This window comes from Ambystoma mexicanum, chromosome 6p, assembly GCF_040938575.1.
Source record: "Ambystoma mexicanum isolate Mex_15411 chromosome 6p, UKY_AmexF1_1, whole genome shotgun sequence".
NCBI lineage: Eukaryota > Metazoa > Chordata > Amphibia > Caudata > Ambystomatidae > Ambystoma > Ambystoma mexicanum.
In genome coordinates, this window is record NC_090935.1 from 775,422,219 (window position 1) to 775,447,225 (window position 25,007).

At 45.4% G+C, this 25,007-nt stretch overlaps 2 protein-coding genes across 3 annotated transcripts in view; one reads left to right on the forward strand and one right to left on the reverse strand.

Annotated features, from left to right (window-relative positions):
* Nucleotides 1-16,806, reverse strand: part of SKIC3 (SKI3 subunit of superkiller complex) — a 2,336,627-nt gene extending 2,319,821 nt beyond the window's left edge. The window contains exon 1 of the mRNA XM_069627646.1: nucleotides 16,589-16,806. The gene's annotated coding sequence lies outside the window, so the exon portion shown is untranslated. The remainder of the gene's footprint in view (nucleotides 1-16,588) is intronic.
* Nucleotides 16,807-17,156: 350 nt separating this feature from the next.
* Nucleotides 17,157-25,007, forward strand: part of ARSK (arylsulfatase family member K) — a 1,332,773-nt gene continuing 1,324,922 nt past the window's right edge. The window contains exon 1 of one of the 2 annotated variants that reach the window (XM_069627648.1): nucleotides 17,157-17,392. In XM_069627648.1, the coding sequence (XP_069483749.1) occupies nucleotides 17,270-17,392 (123 nt within the window). In that variant the 5' untranslated portion in view covers nucleotides 17,157-17,269. The remainder of the gene's footprint in view (nucleotides 17,393-25,007) is intronic. The other variant, XM_069627647.1, reaches the window with a different exon arrangement.

Sequence of the window (25,007 nt, forward strand, 5' to 3'; positions counted from 1 at the left end):
GGTAAAGTAAGCATAGCAGCTGACTTTCTGCTGTTCTACCAAGTCTACAATGTCCTCTACAACTCTTGTGTAAAAGCCACCAACTTCAAATGCATGCAGAGTTACAACTGCATGCTTGCATTATGTTGTGGTGGCTGTGGTGAAGGCCTAGGCTCTTGGGTGCAAGGCCTACGTCCTACGGCCTTTGGCCATGCACCCAACAGTCTAAGCCTTGTCCACACCCACCAAAACATAACAGAGCCATGAAGGCGAACATGTAGCCAGATTCCAGAATTCACATAGGCAACATAGGCACCGGCACTTCTAACCAACCGCCGCCCCATAATACAGCGATGCATGTAAACATGTTCCAGTTACCATAATCCACAAACATACCACACTGTTTGGCACCCCTACGACTGCCATTCACATAGCATTCTATTACTGCCAACCAAACCACAAAATCTTCATAACATTGGTCCTGCTCCCAACACTCTAGTAACTGCATACAAGTAATACTGCAGAGTGCCGTACAACACTTACTAATCTGCGCAATGCACACTACCCAAGCAAATATAAAATCCACTTCAACCGTACCCTCTGCTATACGGACAGTATTCCAACACTGCACCCAGTGGACATGCTGCAGGACTGCTCACTGCAGCATCTCCACCCATACACCGACAACTGTAGGATGTTCTAACAATCACCACACATACGGAACCAACAATGTATGCAATGCAGTCAAACCACATAAAGAAAGCAACAAAATGTCGAACCTACTTGCAACCACTGGAGATACCTTTTCAACCAGTGGACACACTTTTCCGTGCAAGGGCTCCAGCCATTCATCGAAGGGGCAACAGACTTACCACACACAACACACCATAGTACACGCAATGCAGCCAAACCACACACACAAACCAACAATGTCAAACCTACTTGCGATCAGTGGACAACAAACTTGTCGGTGCAAGGGCTCCAGCCATGCATCCAACGCAATGGGTCTTATAAAGGGCAAACTGTAGCAAACGCAAATGGTCACATGTGACTTCCTAATGTGCAACACGTGCAATGACCTACACCATATGCTAACGTACGTATAGCAGCTCACTTCAGCTGTTCTACCAAGTGTACAATGTCCTCCACAAACATTGCGTAAAGGTCCCCACCTTTGAAGACATGAAGAGTTACAACTGTATGGCTGCATTATGTTGAGGTGGCTGTGGTGAAGGTCTAGGCTTTTGGGTGCATGGCCTATGGCCTATGGCCTTTGGCCAAGCACCCAACAGTCTAAGGCTAGCCCACACCCACCACAACATAATAGAACCATGCAGGTGAACATGTAGCCATGTGCCAGAATTCACAAAGGCAACATAGGCACCAGAACTTGTACCCAACCGCCGCACCAGAACAAAGCGATGCATGCAAACATATTCCAGTCACCATAATCCACAAACATACCACAGTGTTTGGCGCCACTACCCACTTACATTCACAAAGCATTGTATTACTGCCAACCAAACCACAAACTCTTCACAACATTGGTCCTGCTTCCAACACTCTAGTAAGTGCAAATAACCAATGCAGCATAGTGCAGTACAACACTTAGTAAGCTGCCCAATTCACTTCCATTCACAAAGCATGCTATTAATGGCAACCAAACAACAAATTCTTGACAACATTGGTCCTGCTCCCAACACTCTGTAAGTGCATAGAACCAATACTGCAGTACAACACTTACTAATCTGCACAATGCAGACTACCCAAGCACATATAAGAACCAGTTCAACTGTACCCTCTTCTATATGGACAATAGTCCAACACTGCACCCAGTGGACACACTACTGGACTACTCATTGCAGCATCTCCACCCATACACCGACAACTGTAGGATGTTCTAACAATCACCACACCTACGGAACCAACAATGTATGCGAAGTAGCGAAGCAGCGAAGGTAAGAAATTTGGAGAAACATGTTTTTCGTTTAATGAGAAATTTGCAAATGTATTCTTTTTGAAAGTTTTCTTTTGTATTTGTGAAAAAAAACAGTTTTGGTTTATACCACAATAAAATAAAAAATAAAAAATTATTAAAAAAAGTATGCAATGCAGCCAAACCACACAAAGAAAGCAACAATGTCAAACCTACTTGCAACCAGTGGACATACCTTTTCAACCGGTGGACATACTTTTCCGTGCCAGGGCTCCAGCCATTCATCGAAGGGGCAACAGACTTACCACACACAACACACCATAGTACATGCTATGTTTAAAAGTTCATGTCATGTGGAATGCACTCCCCTTCTGCAATTCAGCCTGCGACCACTCATCACAGAAAGAGATCACTGCTGGAGCTGTCATGCCATAACGAAGGCTGCCTGCAATCACCACACAAGGTTGTTGCCTGTTGAGGTAACTGCGAATTGGCATAGTATACACAGATACCGCTGGCAGACCACCGTCTTCCTCTAATGAGATATATCAGATGACCCACTTCTCACTTCCCCACCCTTTCCATCTCTTCTTCCCACCACCAGATGCCGTAAGTATGTTTTCCAGACCCTTTCACCACTGCATTGTCCTCTGATACAACATGCCGTTATCGAAAACGTAGGACGCACATCACGTCACTGCACACTGCAGTGCAATCAAACTTTTGAACGTGTAACGAACAGGTAAATGGGATGCCGGAGCGGAGCCAGAAAGGACTCATTTTAGTGGCCACACGCTTACATACAAGAGCCCCAGCCATGCACACAATGCTTTAGGAGCTTGGCACACACACCACAACACTATCCTCCGATACACCATGGCGGCGTTTCACAAAAACTTTGATGCACAGCACGCTTCCCTCCAGCCAACCACCGGCCGCGTCCAATGTTCAACGACATCATGGCTTACTACAAGCCAATGAGACTTCTGTCCGCGGAGCGAACAGGGAAATGGGTCCGCGGAGCAGAGCCAGATATCACTTATTTTTTTAGATGTACATTTCAGTTCTTTGCAACAAAAGTACTGGTCGGATTTTGACCAAACACACAAAAGCACGTTTTTGAAACCAAGCCCCCCCCGGACCCCCCCCGCTCCTGCTGCAAATTTGGTGAAAATCCGGCCAGCTGTTTGGGCTGTAGCCGTGCGCAAACTTTTTGCCCATTCATTCTATGGAGAAAAATAAATGTTGTGGCCCCTCCTATTAATCCCCCCCTGCACGAAACCTCCCGAAACTTGCTGAAAAAATTCTGAGCGGGCCATATACCTTTTTTGCAAAGTTTGGTGAGGATTCCTCCAGGTGGAGCGAAGTTATAAGCCGCCCAATAAGTGGTCTTCCTATGGTTTTAGCAACTTAATCATAACTACACGGCCCGCGGTAGTGTAGTTATGGTTAAGTTGCTAAACCCATAGGAAGACCACTTTTTGGGCAGCTTTTAACTTCGCTCCACCTGTAGGAATCCTCACCAATCTTTGCAAAAAAGCTATATGGCCCGCTCAGAATTTTTTTTGCCAAGTTTGGTGAGGATTCGTCAAGGGGGGGAAAGTTGTAGGGGGGTCAGAAAAGTTTGTTTTTTTCCACAGACATAATGGGAAAAAACTTTGCTCGCACCTACAGCCCAAACCGCTGGACGGATTTTCACCAGATTTGCGGCAGGAGTGGCGTCTTGGTCCCGAAAACGTGCTTTTGTTAATTTGGTGTAAATCCGTCCAGTAGTTTTTATTAAAACAACCAAAATGTACGGCAAAATAAATTGAGATATCTGTGTCTGGTCCGCGGACCCATTTCCCTGTTCGTTCCGCGGACTGGCTTCTGATTGGCCCAGAAAAATGTGCGGACTTTTGCATGGTCCGCGGACATCGTGACTCGGTCACCGATTGGTTGGTGAGAAACCGTGAAATGAGTCGGTTTTGCGCAAAACGTCCGCCATGTTGGATTCGCAGACTTTTTGGGGACAGCACAGCAAAAAAAAAATGTAAAAGCAACATTGCACTTGTTAAACTCAACAAACAATCTCTGGGGAGGTGGGGGTGATGAGGATCGGATATGGCCATAAGAAGCCAAAAACAGGTTGTTTCTCCCCCGACAGTCCGCAAACACTCCAGATGTCCTGGGGCAGTCCTGTGGTGTCCGCGGACACTTCAGATGTCCTAGGACATCTGTACCTATTTGTGCATTACAGGGTTGGGGAAAAACAGTTTTTGGATGACTTATAACTTTAGCGCTACTCAATGAAACTGCATGTAATTTAGCAATTTTATTCTAGACCTAATCCTGAATGGTTTTCCAAAGTTTTGTGGGATTCTGTCAAGAGGAGGCAAAATTAGAGGTGGGGTCCCAAAATATTGTAAAGGCATATACATGTGGTGTCATTTGACGAATCTGCACCACATTTGGCAAAACGATTTTGGATATAGATATAACTGGTTTTCTAAGGTTTAGTGGGATTTTCTCAAGAGGAGGTTAAATTAGATGGGGGGGGGTCTCAAAATTTTTTAGATGGCTTATAACTTTGTTGCTATTGAAGAATGGGGACAAAAGTTGTGACGAAGATTATAGACCCAACCTTCAATATTTGTGTAAAGACTGAATGGATTTTGTCAAGTGGGGGCTAAGTTATATGACTATTATATGTACATACATTTTGACACTTATGAAAAAATAAAACATGGGCGGATTTCGAGCAAACTCGTTTAAGGAGCATTGGCAAGGACATTAAAGCATGGTTTTGCAAATGTGCCCGTGTTTTATTTTTAGACAAGTGTCATAATGGGTATTACCCAAATTGACCTTTTACAATTGACCTTTTGCACAATTGACCTTTATATTATTTTAGTTATTTTATATATGTATTGGGTTGGTTTTGGATTATAAATAATATAAGGGGATTGGGTGGGGGGTTGCGTGGGGTTTTGGAATGCGTGGAGGGTTGCGGGGGGTTCCCCCCGCATATGTATCCTAATTGACCTTCTAAATTAGGTCAATTCTTCCGAGGTCAATTCTCCTCAGGTCAATTGTGAAAAGATCAATCAGTATAGTATACAACCTCATAATGTAGGTACAAAAAATAGTCATATACCTTTGGTGACCGAGGTATAGCCTGTGGCCGTGGGCAGTAGCCCGATGGTCTGGGTCATGGCATAAGGTCATGACGCGGACAATCTGGCTGCTGGCGATGACCGCGAGGGACGAAAAATGGTGTTAAAGTGGCCATGTCCACCTGGGACCGGCTGTGTGGTAAAGTTACTCAAAAGTAAGATAGGTTTGAAAGGGAAATAAAATGTGCTCGTGGTAATATGATCATAGGGTTCTGCAGGCTGCCATAGAAAGGGAAGAGGGGCTCTGTACGGAGCCCCACCTTCTCTTTCCATGGTGGCCATCTTGGAAAAGGATTGCTGTAGGCAGTAAAATCTATTTTTTAGCACCCCGGCTTCCTGCTTTGGGAACCAGGGTTGCTAATGGCCTTCATCCCCCATTGCAGGGGCAGCAATGGAAGATAATGGTCTGGAGTCCTCGTTATTTATAAAACGCTGAAGCCCGCAGACATCAGGGCACACACAGACACACTTCATTTGGGCCGATAACTTGGGCTGCCGGCTGTTATCCCCTGTTGCGGACGAAAAATTTTGTTACAGTGGCCATGTCCACCTGGGACAGGCTATGTGGTACAGTTATTCGAAAGTAGGATAGGTTTGAAAGGGAAAAAAAATGTGCTTGTGGTAATAGGTTCATAGGGTTCTGAAGGCTGCCATAGAAAGGGAAAAAGGGTTCTGTACAGAGCACCGCCTTCTCTTTCCATGGTGGCAAACTTGGAAAAGGATTATCCTTCCTACAGCGGGACTCCGCAGGTGTCCCGGCGGGAGGAAGGAAAATCCTTCCTTCCTACAACGGGATGCCACAGGCGTCCCGCTGTAGGAAGAAAAATCTATTTTCTAACATCCCGGGTTCCCGCTTTGTGCATTTCACTTTGGTATCTTAAGCCTTTGGTAAACTCCCAACAGTGGTAAAGAACTGCCACAGCCATGATTCTCTCTGGGTGCTAGAGGTAGGCACGTTCTCTACCTCATCTTCTTGGTCCTCTTCATTGTCTTTGGAAGTGCTGCGCTTTTTCTGTTATGTGGGTCCTCCAGCTGGTGGTGGTTGTGGCGGTTGTGGTGGTGGCTCTTGGGGATGAGGGAGGGCAATAGCTGATGCAATTTGTAAGAGACATCGCAGTTTTACTAATATTCTTCCAAGTATGTGCTTTGCTCTAGATTGTTAATGGATAATGAGTAAGTATAGGTGTAGGAGCTGTGCAAGGGTACATTTTGAGCTTGAAAGTTCCTAGATCAGTCGAAAAATGCAGTTCCAAACAGTCTTCGAAGCATGGACCCGGTCGCGAAGTGCGGACGCCTTCGCAGACACGTCATCATACTGCGTGCGTGCGCATGGTCACATGGCACTGCCCGGAAGGTCTGTGATATCAGACGTTTCCGGACATCGACAGATGCAAAAACAGTGGAGAAAGTTGCAAAAAGTGTATAGAATATTTAAAAATGATGCTGGGAAATGGCAGAGTTTTGAGATTAAACATTGTAAATTGGACAGACGTGTTGCTATATTGGGGTAATTATGAGATTCGTAAATTGTAAGAAAATAGCATGCACTGGTAAAAACCCATGAATTTCAGTGAAAAAACGTTGTTAAACGGATGTTATGGTTACAAGTAAAACTGAAAAACCTCAGAAATTCAGGAGTTATGGTAAGCTAAGCAACCATAACTCGCGCCACCACAGTGCACTGCTAAGACTAACACCCAGGACATCAAAGATGACATCACAAATGTCATCGATGACATCACTGATGACATCACATATCTGGGCCACTTGTTTTTCTTCACTGACATATCTAGACCAGGTGGGTTTGTATCTAGACGTTAACCTTGTCATATGTTCTTAAAGTACGGTCCATATGGTGTAGTCTCAGCTGACGGTGCAGGTACATGGGGAAATAAGCAGGCCTCAAACACACATTTCATTTGTATACATGAAGATAAACTTTAATGTTATTATCCTTTTCTGATGATGCCGTTTCTTTCTTCCTTACTTTAGTTTCCCTGTTTGTGCCTCTGATTTGTACGTATTGTGGTTCTTCATATGTATTGTTTGTACTAGCAAACGTGTAGTAAGTCTTGAATTGTTAGCTAGTTATGACATGTTTAACATTACTCAAAACTCGCATAAGGTAGCATTTATTATTGTACTTTCCAAAATGACAAGATTATAAATATTGTACTTCTATGATGCATGCTGCAGCCATTGGCTATGTTTAGATATGATTAGGTTCCTGTATTAACAACACTCAAATACAATGTTGTTTAGATTAGTACATCCTTTAATACATTAGGTCTCCCGATCACCCCTTACATCTTGTTACCAACATAATAAACCCAGTCCCTTGTATTTTTCAAAATGAATTTCACATGCGATGTCATCAGTGATGTCATCAATGACATTTGTGATGTCATCTTTGATGTCCTGGGTGTTAGTCTTAGCAATGCACGGTGGTGGCGCGAATTATGGTTGCTTAGCTTACCATAACTCGTGAATTTCTGAGGTTTTTCGTTTTATCTGTAACCATAACGTCCCTTTAACATTTTTTCATTGCATTTCATGGGTTTTTATCAGTGCAACTTAACCCTAACGTCCATTTAACAAAGTTTTACACTGAAAAGAAAATGTAAAAAAAAAATATATATATATATATATATATATTGTTTTTTCTACCTGTTGGGTAGAGGATTGAAGCTGCACTCTCCATAGTATCTTGGTGACCCCTCACCATTACAAAGAAGTCGGAATCCAAGCCGCTGGTTTCAATATCAAAACTGTTCTTTATTTAGTTTCACAGGGAAACAAAATCATGTCGTATTTAAAAATCCATGGAAAAGCAAAAAAGACCAAAATGTAAACAGGTCCTCCCAAGTGCAACCACTCCTCATATCGAGGCGTTCACGCGTTTCGCGGCCAACTCGCCGCTTGCTCACAACAATTCGCCTCATTGTTACCAAGCCATTTAAAACGTGAGAGAGACAGGCAGGCAGGGGAAGGGAGGGGGAGGGGGAGGGGTAGGGGAGGAGAGAGGGAGTGGAGGAGGTACACAGAATGCAGAAATCGTGAAAGGACTAATTTCGCCCTTCCACGCAAACATTTCATTCCCATCCCGGACATCTTTGAATGGTTGGGTTTACCATTAAACACTCTCTGGTGCCACTATTCCTTTGCAATTTTGCTGCATTTTATGATTGATTTTGCTATGCGTTATAATGAACTTATTTCTTAATATCCTCCTTCTAATCCAAAATAATATTCCCACATTTATTCTAGTTTCAACAGAAAGGCCCCCATATATTATGGGCCGTGTACCATTACATCTGGTTTAAACACGGACTTGTCAAGTCCGTTTGTCAGTTGTCATTTACCCATCCATAGGCTAAAGTGCAAAGTGTGGAGTTAGAAATCAAAGTGACATGTGCAGGCAGCTATGTATACCTTTCAAAATAGTATCATGTATGGTATATTGCTCCATGTTTGCATACTTTAAAAGCTAAATGCATTTCAATTGAATGCTTAGTGCATTTCAGTTTCTACCTTCCCTCTTCAGAGTAAAGTGTCAAGTGCAATAGGAACAATAACTTTTGTTCAAGGTTACCAAATAAAAATATGTAAACATGGATACGGATGATTTTAAAATCTAATTTGTAAATACATTTCCCACATTTTTTTAACCAATAAAGTGCTTAGTGCATTAGCAGCCTTCACTTCTTCAATTTAAAGTGACACATGCAATAGCAGCATTTCTCTGTAAAAAACCCTGCCTGATTTTTGTAAACGGCATGAGTGGGAAACTTTTATAGATTCGCTTATATCATCTCACCTTAGAATTTCCACACTCAATATCTGAACCTAAAAACGTTATACGTTCTAGCCGGGCCTATCTCTGGTCAATATTAAATACTAGCCATCATGCCGGGGGCCAACACATCTTCATTCCGGAATATGTTCACCTCACCTCTTGGACCTCTCCTGTTGATCTCTCATGACCCTTAGGTTAAAATTATTACCAATCACCACAAGTGTAATAGAAGCAAAAACATCAATTACCATATACCCAAAATTGTTAAAAACACTGAAACAACTGCACAGATATATCTACTACTCAAACATAACAGGAATTTCTTCTAAGTCCTTTTCTTTTTCGTTATACAAACAACACCTTATAAAAGTTGTAATAGGAATGGTTTGAAACTGATTTTAGACACTCCGCAGGATCCGTTTGACTAATATTTCTTGTGTTTTTTATGCCAAGGAACTCGATCATTTTTCCTTTTTTGTATTCCCTTGATATTTATTGGGCTGATTTAGTGGGCAGTCTTTATTAGCAACCCAGAAAGTGGTAAAGTTCCTCATCAATGTTATGCCCATTGGGCTGTTTACTCTTGAAGTCCAAGATACACCTTGTTTCTTTTTGTCTGAGTTGCTTTTCTTTGTCACCTCCCCTTGGACCCAATTCAATTTTGTGTAGGCCAACAAATCTGAAACTATCTATTTCCTTATTGTGGCATTGGTCAAAGTGTTTTGCCATTGGGTAATTCGCATCATTGTGCAAGATTATATATATCCTTTCATTACGTCTCAGTCACATGCGCACAGGTAGCTTCTATAAGCTGCAGTACTGTAATTCCCAAGTTAGCGCCATGCATTTACCTCGTCCTTTTTACAGACATTGCTAACTGTCAACACGGCATGAAGGGTAGTTGCCACATGTCAAGTATCGATAGCAAAAACAAGAATCACCTGTAAGGGTGTATGTAGAAGTAGGAGACTGACACACAGGTGGCCTGCTTTTGGCTATAGACTTTTATTAGTGAGAAAATAAAAGAGAAAACCCTGTCTGACCCTTGTTCTAAGCGGGGTTTCCGTGCCTCAACTAAATACTAAGGTATGTGTCAGGATGTCAGTCTAAAGCAAAGAGTCCACCATCCTGTGTCCAAAAATCTATTTCCAACTCTTACACTATAAACTCAACTAAGGAAAAGGGGTAGCAATCGTGGCCCAGAAGAACGTCTTCCTATTTCTGGATGACAGCCGAAAGTTCACCTCTGGGTGATGCAAATGAAATGTTCTTCTCAAAGGATACAAATCAAAAAGACTCAAAAGGTTCCTTGTATTCAGATTCCAATAAGGCATATAGTACACAAAGTCTTGTATGTTCAGAGAGTTATGGAGGAAGAGTCCCTCCCCCTGACCTTTCTGAAGCTCTTGTATTGCCAAGAGAATGACTCCCTTCTCTTGGCTTCTTCCACAATGTTCATAAACACCAGGGGCTATGTCTCCCTTCCCCTGGCTTTTCTCCCAATGCTCACTGTTCACAGCCCACCTGGTTAACTATCCTGCCAGGTACTGTGACTACGACAATGGTTTTGGAGGTAGTTTATTATTGGGTGTGGATCCCAAACCCTTCTTAGTTTTTCTTGATTTTCAATAATTATACCCGGTTCACTATACTGCCAGGTATTCTTTTTTGTCGCTGTTAGGGAGAATTCTCTCTTTAGGCTGAATTTCCTAACCTAGTGAGTCCCCCAGCAGCTTTGCTGGATTTCTGGAGTTTGTTTTTTTCTCCTGCCAAGAGTGAGACTCTTTTTCTCCCTCTCTTGGACATGATTTATGGTGTTCCTTTGACTGTTAATGTGTTTTATGGGCTATGGGGTCCGTTACCCCATAGGGTCTCATGTGTTTTTACTATGTGTGTCACACAGCTCCCTCCGTGCAGTGACACAGGGGTGCCATAGTGACACCCCACCATAGACTCCATACCCTGGGACTGACTACTGTCTCCCAGGGCATGTAAAGTCACCATTGGCTTTACTAGTCCCAAATTATTAACAGAAACCGGTACAAACCATCATATTGTGGACGTACTGGTCGGGGCAATTCGATTGCCCCGGGGTCTGTTAGTCGAGAGGGCACGTCTCCGTCCCCCTTGATCGAGTTTTGGCTGGTGGCAGTGGAAACTACTTTTTATATTCGACCGCGAATATACCCCTATGGGATTTTCCCATTGTTCGAGGCTACCAAATTTAATTATTTAATTCTCATAGCCTCCAACATACCGCCAGTTTATTTAATTAATATTTATTCGCCGACTGGTATTTTTTGCCAGGACTCGATTCTAAAATGGCGTTTGTGTTCTCTTCTGTGACTCCAACCCAAGTCGAGCCCTTTGTTCCACTTTTTGGCAGGCTTCTCCACAGAAGCCTCCAAAAGTGGTGCCACTCTGTCTGGGTACCACAGGGGGTGTCGGAGGGGGTTTAGGCACCCTGGACTGAGTTACCTTGGTAACTCACGTCGCACTCTTGTGTGATTGGCACAAGTGGTGAGCCGGCCATGTTTGATTGACAGGTAGGCTGAGTGAATGGGGTTGTGCTGCATAAAAGCAGGGCTTTGGGGACTGGAACTTCAGAAGTCGTCACAGGACCTGAGAATCTGACGAGGGAGAAGCTGAGCCGACCTACCACGACGACACCACCGGTGGAGCCCTGCGGAACCGACTCACCACTTCCCGACGACAGAGAAGATCTCCCGACTGGAGAGGCTTCTTCCCCTGACTGGTGGGCACAACCAGTTTACCTTCTTCTTTTCGCATCACAGGCCGTCTTGTGGTCGAATTGCCCGTGCCAAGCACCCCGGCAACCGGATAGCCACTTACCACTGGACCGCGAATAAAAGGACCGCTCCTTTTACCTGAGAACTCGGCGGCTGGTTTCTTCCCTGGCAGTGCAACAGACTCCTGTCTTCCTCCCCGACAAGATCCTCTCTTCCCCCGGACGAAGCACCGACTTGCATCCGCTGCCAGGAACATCTGCCCCGCTGGAGTCTTTTCACCACTTTAAGGTACCGTGTCCGCCAGGCCTCCCTTTCTAAAGATTGCTACAAGGTAATAATAATCCCTTAACCTTCTGGACTGGGTTGGCCTCCTTGACCTTCTAACGGGTCCCTTTCTTTTGGGACAACTCTTTTTTTTTTTAACATTTGCAAGACTCTTGTGCACTTCAACCGTGTGACCTTGGACACCTTTCGTTCTGATCCTCTTAAAGTGGATCCGACCTTCTGAACTCTAACTTCACGGTTTTACTTGCCTCCCTCTCTTGTTTTGTTCTTATGAAAAGGGTTGGTATCTGTTTCATATTATACTCTGCTTTTCTCTCCCTTTTAAAACGAATTTTTAGAGTGCCATCTGCGTTAAGCGCTCACCGCTGTCTGAAAATAAATGGGGCTTTACTTAAGACTTGTCTAAAATTCCTCTAAGGGAGTGTATATCTTTTAGTGACCGTGTTTTTGAATTGCTTACTATTAGTGCCTGTGTGTTTTTCTAGATGTGGTTTTAAATAAATCTCTTTTACACCAAGCTCTGGTCAGTGTTTACTTGTTCTACTGTGCTCTTCTGACCTATTGTGAATACTCTGTATACTGCCTAACTCTTCTTGAGGGAAGTCTGACTGCTCAGCCACAGCTACCAAGTGAATCTGTGTGGTACAGACTGCTACCAAGTGGGTTTACTGCCAAACACCTGTAGTCTTAAATCTTTTGCAGTGGTCCCAGAGGGAACTGCACAGGTTTCTGCCTAACAGTCGCGTCACAGACCGCTTTGGCATTGGTGTTCTCTCTCTCGGGTCCCAGACTCCTCTGGTGTATTTCTGTCAGGTCCCAGACCCCTTTGGTACTGTTCTCTTGTTCATGGCCTAGCCAGCCCTGGTCTCCTAGTCTGCCAGGGACTGCCACGTAGAAGAGGACTCTGAATGCCACTCCTTATTGGATGTAAATCGCAGAGCAGTGTCCCACTGCGGTATGGTTCCTCAGGGTTCCCAGTAAGCCAACCCTCTTCTGGTTGCTCACCGGTCTTGCTCGACTGCTTCTGTGTCTCTTCTCCGGCTGAGCTCTGCGGCGACATCCTCATTTTGGGAGCCGCGTTCCAGGCAGATCACGCTCTCCGGCTCTCTCGACTGGCTGGTGCTTCGTCCTCCTGCTTCCAGACACAGCACGACCCCGGCAGAGCTCTGGACAACGTCTCTGCCGACAGCCAAGCGTCCCATCCTTGACTGCTTTGTTTGGCTCCTGACCGCGGGTTCTGCAGCTCCTGGTTCCTCCAGGGAGGATCTCGCTCTGTGTTTGAATTTCCCTCTTCTATATCAGCTGTGCCTTGGCCAATAGGACGTTTCTACAGAGTAGATCGTTCAGTATGGTTTATAGAGGTGCGATCTATGCCTCTGCACTTCTTCCTCATCCCATTACTGATCTTAGGGACTCCCTGTGAGTCTGTTGGTCACTCCCTCATCTTAGTACACAAGGGATATAGATCCCTTGAGGAGTTCACCCTCTTCCTCGCCCCAGTACTTCCTACCTTACTGGTTTTGAGGAAACAGATAGGAACACTAGGGATGATGTTGTAGGGGATTGGTGAGACTTAAGATAAGGTGGGCCATGGGGATACTGCTTTCTTCCTTTCTATATTCCTTCTTTCGTTCTTTAAATGTGTGCTTAGCAGAGCTTGTTACATGCTGCGTTTGCTTGTGCCCTTGCTGCGGCCACGTCAGAAGTGCTATCACCTTGTTGCCTTTTAACACTGGTTCTTCCACATCAGCAACATACTGACAATGAAGGATGTATAGCTTTTCAGTGGACATTTCGTTTTTCAGATTTCTGCTGGCTGGCCGTCTCATGATAATCGGCAACTATTAACCCCTGCTGTATTTCTTTGCCTCCATTATAATGTATGCACCAACAGGTGCCTCAGAATTTTTTTTCCGCCCTAAGCAAGGGGGGCCTCCAAGCCTCATGTTGAAATGGGTCCCCACAGGCTGTGACAAATGTTCAGTCAGGCCTGGCCTCTTATTTTCCTGCAAGGATACTCACACCCCTGTGCAAACCCATGATTTCTGCCCTATGTCCTCCCTTTGATGGGTTCCAAGTAATAATGTCCCTGCAAAAATGTCTCCGGACAAAAAAAAGTCGCAGATTTTTTGCAGAGGCATTATTACATTGAACATGCGGGGACATCCCCGCAACCCCCGATTTTTTTTTGTTGCAAGGGGAGCAGGGGACATCCCCACAACCCACCCCCATACATAATGTCACCATATATAATGTCGTCAATGGCTTTTCCCGGCGACATTATGTTTGGGGACATTATTACCCAATACCCTTTGATGTCTATTAGAGTTGTGATGACATACCAGTTTCATGAAATGCCTGCTTCATCCACATACCGCGACGCAATAGCAGTTCCAATCTACCCTGCACGGCCCATGGAATGCCCCTAAATCTTCCAAGGGTGCGCACTTCTTCCTTTTCCCAACCCTCGTACCCTCTGGCAGGGACATTGGATTCCAGTGATATTTAGAGAAAATCATTACCCAGCTTAATTTGTCACCTATTATTGCATCTAGTTCATGCTATATAAAACTATTTTAGAAATGTATGAAAAAGGTTTTGCTTTCTCCCCCAGATACCATTTAGCTGTGTTCTGTGCAGCTGTAACAGGCTAGATGTAGAGGCCAATGTGACGTTTACTCAAAAGGCAAGTTTAGCCGTATACCACTGGCTTAAATTCCTGTTTGGAAAGTTTGCAAGTAATGTCCTGTGAATACAACAAATGTGTTCGTCCTATGGTAATATAGACATTGTGCTATTCATTCCATTACAACATTCTTCAAACACAATAAAAGTTCTAGGTTTCAACAAAAAATAAATGTATTCACTTAAAGAAGGTTTGGTTAATCTAAACCATCTGTATTACTGTTATTTCCACAAAAAAACATAAGTTTGCGTAAGGTAAGCCTTCATCATAGTCCATATTTGTTTGCCTAAACCCACGCTTTTAACAGAAACCATATTTGTTTGATTAAGCCGATATGTGTTTCGCCTAGAAGGTCCCTTTTAAGGCTGTCATAAGGCAGTTCTGTAAGAACAGTCCCTTTCTAAATGTTGTTTTGTATGCATATTGTGCACTTTTGTTTGTTGAAAAAAACTATTCAACATGGTAGACTTTAGGCATTACATCTAGACTAATTGTGCAAGGACGCGGCCGTTCATGTTAAAATCATTATAGTATTCCCTTTGTGGTATTATTGGCATGTTTGCTTGAAACAGCCATCTTTATATTGAAGAACATTAGGGCTATATTAAATCCCTGCCGTGATCGGCGCCAGCGTTTTTCACGTTCGAGTACAGGTCACATTAGCACTCTACATAGATATAATGCCTATGGGCAAAGCCAACTGACAGTGGTGCACACACAGCAGTTACACTATAACATTTAAGACTATAACATTGGCGCAGCACAATTGTTTTATACTGTCCCCCTTCTTTCTGAACACATTATTTAACAGGCTACAGAACTGTGACTGTTTGATGGGGGTGTATTGCTGCTTTATTAACTAGGATTGGCAAAACAATCAATTTCAGGTTTTGTGCGGACATGGCATGGGCTTTTAACCAGCACTACCTGGCAATAGTTGGGTGCGATGCGAGAATCTGAGCATAAAATGTCAGTACCTGGTAAAGGCAGAACAGCTATGCGCAAGCCAAATCTGTTGGCGTTGCCAGTGCTTGTTTTTAACAGGACTTCAGTGCAAGGAATAGATGCAAGGACATACTGATTGCTAATAAAAGAAGTGGCTTAAGGTAAAATTGGTAATATTTGTATTACACTTTGAACTGATTTACAACTTTAACGAATCCACTGACTCTTAGGAGACTGCTTAGAAATAACACCGACAGGCACTATACAGCACAACGCTTGATATTACTACTAGTGACAGGACCGCCACAAAGAGATCCCTGGAAAGCAAGTAGTGGGTAGCTGAGTGAAAATAGCAATAAGTTTAAGCATGACCATGTACAGGTGTGGAGGTGTACAGGTGTGAGTGGAAACGGTACCTGCTCAGGTCAGTGGGCGAGTTAAAAAAAAAAAACACCCACAAGCTGTATGCCCTTCCTCCGATTCTACCTCCCCCCTTGCACTCCAATGTATTATTTTCGGCTTATATGTGTCCCTAAATAGCCACCCAATAGCCGAAACTAAATAGGATACAGACAGTGCATGACCATATAGAGTTTTGCTGCCATGCTTCTCTGTGAGCCTAAAACTGGCGGTATCCCAAATGTGCTGTAGTTGCCGAGGCTATATTTCGCGGTTGGGTGTTCACCCTAAAATTGTAATCATGCATGCAAAATGTTCTCATAGATACTTCATTAGCACAGCCACCCCGCCAGAAGGTGAGCACAGGGAGCCACGGAGGACGCCCGAGGGTGCGTGGAGAATAAAATCCCTTGAAACACCCCTCGCTGAAGAAAGTGCTCACCCCGAACCGAGCAATGACAGAGCGAAGTTCAAACGCTCCACAACTCGTGCACAAACAATCAAGTGCTTATTGTTTTTCAGTCTGGGGAACTAGGCACTGCATCTGCAAACATGAATTAATTGCACATCGCCCAATGTGTGTTGCTATCATCTTGTGGTTACTCAGAAAGGTGAATTCGCACTAGCAGCCCAGCTACTGACTTCAGCTGCACTTACCGGCGTCGCATCACCAGCACCCACACTGCTTCGCTGTATCCTATTAGAGGAAAGCACTGAGAGACGTTGCGCGTTACTGACGAACGTTGCATGTAGGTAGCAGGATGTCAATGGAGATTGTTAACTTAGCCGGTAATTAAAACATATACTTGAAGAATTGAACTTGTTTTTCTGAGGAATAAAATCAAATATAGGGAAGAATAGAAATATGCAGAGTTTTTGTTTAATCTGCGCTTCATAAATCACAATTCGCCAAATGTACCCACTTTTCAATATGGATGCCAATTTATAGTCCTTTGTTTGTTTTTATTATCCACGTGTGTCGTGACACGCGGCTTTTACATGTGTCAACGTTTACCAAAAAGGAAGTCGTGCTGCAGGTTAAGACAAGGTTTTTTGATCGCGACTTAACAGTAATTACTCTCCCCTGACTCACTCTGATTTAGTTTCCTCTTCTCATAAAAAAAGAAAATCCTGGTAGGTATGTTGGTTTCGTTTTACCCGTGATGGACAATCGGCTGCTGGGATGTGTAGTCTCCAGTAACACAAATAAAAGTAGTGAACGAAAGCACAGCTTTTGGGAGCCGCCCATCGTTGTCCTCACTTTTCGTCAGACTGGCTCAGATTGCCGAACATCGGAAGTTGTGCTGTGTTTCTGGTGTTGCAGTTAATGGCTGCATTATGTTTGATCCTGTTGCTCACACGGTACTCCGGGTCCTACGGGTTTACTTGGTAACCCTGTTCTGCGGTGTTATGACCGGGGAACCCCAACACAACGTACTGATGCTCGTGTGCGACTCCTTCGTGAGTACCACAGCGCTTTACGCTTTTACCAATATCCTGCGCTGCTGCAGAGCTTCACTATCTCGCAACACCCGGAATTGCTACTTTTGAGAGTTCGAGTAATTTATTAGACCTGTCTGTTTTCCTCCTGCAATTTTCTTCACTTGTTTGTGTAAAACAATTTCTGTTTTGTTCACCACGATGTTATGAAGTATGAATGTTGTCCTGTACTGCTGGCCAATGCTGCGGGGGGGGGGGGAGACGGGGGTTGACCACTCAGGAGAATGTTGATGAACTAGAGTGTGATTGTTCTGAATGTGTCAGCTGGGGGCCTGAGCTGGAGTGCATGAGGATGGCTGGTGGGTGGTCTGTTTATGTATATAGAACCATTTATCTACTGTACATATGTATAATAAAGCTTACCTGGACTTCTTAACTAAGAGGCTGGCAGCTAGTCTGCATGCATGCCAACCCTCCCGATTTAGGTGGGAGACTCCCGAATTTTCCAGTAAAAAATATAGCAATTTTTTAGTTTCTCCTGCCTAATATAATGAAATCTCCAATAGAATAGTATGGCAAAGTTCCTTCCCTCCCCCCTGATATCTGTGGCAAGATCTCCCTCCCAGGTGGCCGAGAATGTTGGCATGTATGAGTCTGTGTCTGGACTGTGGTGTCCCTTTAACAGGCGCACTTGGCAGAGGGGCATAACTCCGTCGCGTGTGGATTTCAATAAATGGGGTGAGTCGTGTGCGCTCTCCAGAGCACACATAGAGCCCGGACGGGAAGAAGAGTCTCCTGTCGGCTAGGGGGGCTCACAGTGCCACGGGAGGCCTAATAGCAGGGGGCCCCCTTCCACATTGGCGACAAGGTGGTTGTCCATGCTTGCACAGGCCTGCAGGGCTAAGGCATTGAGGTAAGAGCTGCGGCTCGATGAAAGAACTTTCTCTCATGCCGAAGAGCCGGTGTGTGCAGCTTTTTAAGCTACTATTTTATGCTGTACTGGTGGAGGAGGGTGTGGCTCCCCACCCCCATGCCGAATTTTGGACAAACCCACTGCCACGTGGATGGACATCTGCATGTTTGGAGTTTGGATCCTGTTAAGAAGGATTTCTGAGCTCTGACCTGGTGGGCAGAGGTTCAGGACGCCGGCCCAGTTTCTTGGAACAGGGCAACCTTCTGGACAAGCCAGACCAATCAGGGTAGCTTGGCGGCGTTCAAGACTAGGTCTCAGGAGGGGTGAGGGTGACTGGAAGACCTCAATGAGCACACAGAGCAAAGGACACTTACAAATTACTCCCAAGCAGGTGTAGTTATAAAAATACAATTACATTTATTTCAAGGCCTTTGAAAGTCATACACTTAATGATAATCACAGCAATACTAATAAACCAACACAATCCTATCAGAATACATAAACACAAGACCAAGGGGCCTAAAGGGTTAAATGCACGAAATAGGTCCACAATCTAAAAAGGGAAGGAAGCCGGCAGTGCAAAGAGTCTTTAGGCAATTCGACATCAGTCACAATCCTAACTGAAAGGCAGTCCAGTCCCTAAAATGAGGGGAGCCTATCGCTCAAATGTACTTTCAATGCTGGCGCACGCGGTAGCGCAAATGGGCAAAAACGGGGCCACTTCAGGGGGCTGTAGCAGCTCAGGAAGGTGGGTGAGGCGATGAAGAATAGGTTCCCACTATTCGAGGAGGGCCTCCACTTGAGGGCTGAGTCGTTTCCAAGAGTTGGGAATAGTTCGCACTAGCAGTGGAAAGGAGAGGGGCCCCCCAGGGGCCACTCATGCGTAAAAAGGATGGAGGTGCTAGGGGCCACCAGTAAGGGTCATTAGTACTCACCGCCCCTAGGCACACTCCGGACCAAACTTCAGCAGTCGAGTCCACTTCGGTTGCAGGTTCAAATGCAGCAATTTCTGCGTCTCTGCGGCTTTCAGCAGCGAAGCCGCGTGGCTGATTCCCAAACGGGACAGTGGCGATTTCTACGCTCCTGGTGGATGGATCAGGCCAGTTTCACTGCAGCAGGCATCAGGGGCAAGAGGGGCACAAGAGCAGTGCACCTGCAAAGTTCATCACCACGGCTGGGCGATACGGTAACCGCTTGTACTCCGGTTCGGGCTCTCTCTCTTTACCCCAGACCTGGGAACGCAAGTGTGTGAAATTCGGTGTGAGAGTGCCATGAACACAGAGCTTACGGGATACCAAGTTTCAAGGGCCTCCTCGAAACGGCGGCAGAGACAGAGCAAGGATCCTGTGCAAGCTACTCAGTCCACTGGTTGGCCCAGGGACACTTCAGAGAAGGCTTACTTGCAGGGTTTGATGAAGGTGCCGAGAATAGTTGGTCCCACTATTCCACTGGGTTGAAGCGTCTTCGCAGACCTTATAGTTCAATCAGATACAGAGGGGTCCAGCAGGACGACAGCGGGCTCAGGATGCCAAACCTTCCAGCGGGTCACCAGCGGTTCCTCGACTCGGCTTCTTAGTTTCAGGATACTTGGATCCCATCCTTCGTTCAGTGAGAACTCCATAGATCGACATGGTATGGCTGTGTGGGCCCTTCTCTTATCCAGAATTTCCTTTGCACCAAAACGAAGAGGACCCAATGGAAGATCTGCTTACATTCAGGCACACCATACGTGGACCAATCACGGACCCCGGTAGTCCCAGGCATTCACAGCACCTCAGACTCTCTGGCATCCAGGATGTGTATTGGAACCAGACGTTCCAGCCTACATCCTGGGGGCGCGCACACAAGGCATGCAGAAGCCTGCAAAAGCTTGGCACTTGCGGGAAAATGCATGACCAAATAAGGACTGATCCAGGCAGCTTGACCTGGGGAAGGTAAAGGGGCAAGATGGCCAAAGGACAGGACAAAGAACCTCTTGGCATGGCCATTTTGGAGCAGGCCACCAAACCGTGCCAAATGAGGTTATCGTGGTTTACCTAGCAAGAAAGTGTTAAAAATATGCGAAATGATAAACTGCCACCAGCCCTGTCCAAGGCACACCTGCACCTCTCCCAAAAAATCCTTCAAGAGTGTCTAGGGCCTTTGGGAATGACTATTAGACCGAAGTGCACTGTACTGTAAGGTACATTGTACACTTGCTACATGTTGCTGAAAAGTTGCAACACTGACAAGGACTAAGGGAAACAAAGTATTCCAGTACTGACTGTCTTTAAGAGCATGTCAGCTTCCCCATACCAAAGTGAGCGAAAAGTCCAGGGGAGTGCAGCAGAAGGCTGTGCTCCTCTGGCAAAGTCAGACTTTGGTGTTTAAAAAAATCGAAAAGTTGGGGGGGCTCACAACTGGAGGGAAAATTACACATGAAATGGAAATCTTTCCTAACAGATCCCCTATCTAAAAGGAAGAAGGTGAGGAGAGAGTTTTTATTTCTTTTCTCTCCTCTCTGTTGGGGTGGAGTTTACACCATTGACTTTGTTTTGTAGCAGTGTAGCTGGGAAGGAAAGTGAGAAGGGTTTCTCTCAAGGACATCCCCTTTTCACCATGCTAAATTCTACTATGGCTCTTCTGCATAGTGTGGAGGAGCAGGACACATTGGGGGCTTCAGAACATTCTGTGGTGCAGGACACCCTGTTGGGGATGTTCTACTCTGGTTCCGGTGTGGCCCCTAGCAAGGTAGGGGTACTCGTGTGCTCACCAACATGGCGGATGACCAGAATGCTGGAGGTACCCCTGCTGGAGCTGTGCTGGCTGTGCGGGGGGTGTCTGAATTCCACGCCAACAAGTTGCATTAGCCCCAATGCCTGAGTTTGATGTCTATGGGGCACCATCAAGCCTGGGTCTGCGGTGGAAATCATGGATCAACCGTATTTACATATATTTCAAGGCCACTGGATAGACTGATGAGGAAAGAAAGGTGGCTACACTTTTGTACTCGACTGCCCGGCAGTGCATCAGATCTTTCAGACGTTGCAACCAGTGGATGAGTCCTATGTCGGGGCAAAGAATGCGCTACATGAAAATGTTAGGCCTCTCCCACGTGGTCTTTTAAGATGTATTTCTGAACTCTAACCTGGTGGGCAGAGGTTCAGGAGGCCAGCCTAGTTTCTTGGAACAGGGTAACCTTCTGGACAAGCCAGACCAATCAAGGTAGCATTGCCGGCAGTCAAGACTAGGTCTCAGGAGGGGTGAGAGTGATCAAAAGCCCACAATGAGCACACACAGTAAACAACACCACAAATTACTCTGTCAGGTGTATATCAAAAATATATACATTTATTAAAGGCCTTTTAAGTCAAACACAAAGTAATAACTCAGCAGTATCAACAAAACCAGCACAACATAAATCTAGTAAACATATACAGTAACCAATGGCCAACAGGGATATTATTACCTGGTACATTTCCATAACCTGCAAAGAAAGGGGTTATGCATCGTGAATATCTCTGTGGAAGTCCTTCACAATTCAAACCGTTACTGAGAGGAAGTCTAGTCCCTAAGATGAGTGGAGCCGTGAGCTCAAAAGTACTTTTGGTGCTGGCGCTTGCAATCGTGCAGTTAAGTCAAAACGGGGTCCCTTCAATGGTCTGTAGCGACTCGGGAAGGTAGGTGCGGCAGTGAAGAATAGGTTCAAATCCTGCAGTTGCGCGGCTCTGCGGCTTTCAGGTGCTGCATTCCATCAATGATTCTGTGGCGGGACAGTGGCTATTTCACTGCTCCTGGTGAAGGGAAAAGGCCAGTTCCACTTCAGCGAGTCTGAGTGCACAGGGGGGCACAGCAGCAAGGCACCCACGAAGTTTGTCACCACAGCTGGGCGACACGGTGACCGCGTATGCTCGGGTTCCGGCGTACTCTCCTAATTCCAGACCTAGGAATGCTAGGTGTACAAAACTCAGCGGGCGAGTGTCTTATACCTAGAGCTTACAGTCTCCTAAGGCTCATGTCAAAACTCGAGACGGGGGCAGTTCCAGGGCAGAGGTCCCGTACAAGCTGGCCAGTTCGCTGGGCGGTCCAGGAACACTTCTGAAAAGGCTCGCTTACAGGTTAAGTTGGAGGTGCCGAGAATAGTTGGTCCCACTATTCCAATGGGTCGAATCGCCCTTGCAGGCCTTCTATGTTTGTTCAAAAACAGGGGGTCCAACGGGACAACAGCGGGCTCAGGTTGCCAAACAGGGTTGGATTGGCCCCTCGGCCATGGCCGGGCCGAAATATTCCCTAGGCAGTGGGGGCCATGCCTGGGCCGGTTTGGAAGAAAAACAAATCTTTTTTTTTTCTTTCTTTTTTCAAAAAGCCTTTCATCCTTCTTAGGTCGATAAATGAGTAACAACAGAGGTTGGGTGATATTGTATGCATATTTGGTCTATAAAAAAGAGCTTAAGCGTAAGTGCTATACAATAACATATCATTTGGCCTTGGACGTCTGCTTGGATTCACAGTAATTTAGTGTACTTAGGGACAATGCTATTTGATGCTACTTCCTGTTTTGTCAAGGGGTGAAAGGTCGTGTTTCATCGCTTCCCGGGATGTCACTTTGGGATGGGGTCAAATGACATCACTTCTAGTGATGTCATCAGAGATCAAGGGTCGTGAGGCGAGGGGTGGGCCACTTATTTTTGAGTGACCGGGCCTATTTCTTGTTCCAGTCCGACCCTGGTGCCAAACCTTCCAGCGGGCCACCAGTGGTACCACGGATCTGCTTCGTTGATTCAGGATACTTGGCTCCTTTACTAAGTTCAGTGTGAACTCGGATGATCGACCTGGAATGGGTGTAAGATACCTTCATTCAAAATCTCCTTCGCGCCAAAACGAAGAGAAACCAATGAGAGATCTGCTCATATACAACCATCCCAGATGTGGACCAATCATGGACCACAGTGGTCCCAGTCATCCCAGCACACCAGACATCCTGGCACCCAGGGTGTGTATTGGAACTAGAGCTCCAGCCCACATCCTGGAGGCACACACACAAGGCACGCAGAAGCCGGCGAAAGCTTCGCTTTGCGCGGGGGTCTGCATGACCAAATAAGAAATTTCTGGGTCTGCTCGACCTGGGGAAGGCAAAGGTACAAGATGGCCAAACATAAAGGACCTTGCGGCATGGCCCTTTTAGGCACTGGCCACTGTCCGGGGCCAAACGCAGTATGGACCATTGGAAAGAGTTGAAAATGCATAAAAAGTAACAGCTGCCACCAGTTCTGTCCAAGGCACACTTGTACATTCACCAAAAATCCTTTGAGTGTGTCTAGGACCTTAAAAATGAAAAGGGAGATCCCAGCGCACTGTACTGTAAGGTACTTTGTGCACTGACAAAATGTTTTTGTTTTATTTACTTATATAGCACACCGAACCAAAAGGTATCTGGGCGCTTTTCTTAAGGTACATTGTTGCAGTAATTCTACAAGATAAAGTACAAGATACAGTAAAATATACAGTGGTGGATACACATTTTTACAAGTATATACATGGTGGGAAGATATACAAAATGTACAGGTTCATGATATATCTTAGGGTAAGATTTCACCTGGCCGAGGCTGCCAGTGAACGTGTCAAACCTACGCTAGGGCATGGTCGAGAAGGTTGCTGGGTCTAGAATGATCACAATAGAGCATGGTGGTCTTCAGTTGGGATGTGAGAGTAGCCAGGATTTTGTTTTGTTCCGAAAAGAGAGGAACACCGGGTCAGTTCTTAGTGCAGGTGGAAGCTTGTTCTAAGTCTTAGCCGCAAGCACCGGAAAACTAGAACCTCACGCTTTGTTGAGTCTGAATTTCGGAATGTTTAGACAATGGGCATAGTTAGTTCTAGTAGACTTCTTTCTGGAGAATTTGTTCATCTGATACTTAGGTGCTGAATTGTTAAGGCACTTTTGGGTAATCATGAGTGTTCTAAAGGTGATCCTATCTCGGATAGGGAGCCAATTGGAGTTACGTCGGGTTTGTGCAATATGGTTAGATCGAGAAATATTTAGGGCAGCTCTGAGAGCATTGTTTTGCATTACTTGTAGCTTGTGCAGGTTCCTCTGGCTGGTGCCCAAGTAGAGAGTATTATAATAGTCCAGTTTGGACAGTATAAGGGTTCTTGCAAGGGTGAGACAACTATTGGTGTTTAGGAACGGTCTGCAGGCATTTATTAATTTAGATGTGTAGGCCGTTGAGGATGAGGTGGCGTTGATTTGTTTTTGAAGGGTTAAGGGAGAATCTAGATAGAAGCCTAAGGTCTTTGCTTCCTTATCAACTTTGATGTGGTTACCATCAATATTGAAGGAGGAATATTTGGGGCCTAGTTTATTGAGTCTTAATTTGGAACCAATGAGAAGGATCTCAGTTTTTTCGTCGTTAAGACAAAGGCCGTGATTGGCCATCCACGCCTGAATTTTGCTGTAGATTTCGTTTAGGAGTGTGGAATCAGATTGGTAGTCGCCTGATAGAGTGATGAGTATTTGCGTATCATCCGCGTAGTTCGTGTATGATACGCCTAGATCATCTAGATGGGTTGAACACGAGCTTAGTGAATATATTGTAGAGGGTGGGGGAGACACATGAGCCTTGTGGGACTCCGCAAGTGATGGGGGAGGGGCCGGCTGAGGCACAGAGAGAAAAAACCCTAATGGATCTGTCCGCTAAGAAAGAGTTGACCCAGGCTGCAGCTTTGCTAGAGAAGGAGGCAGCTGTG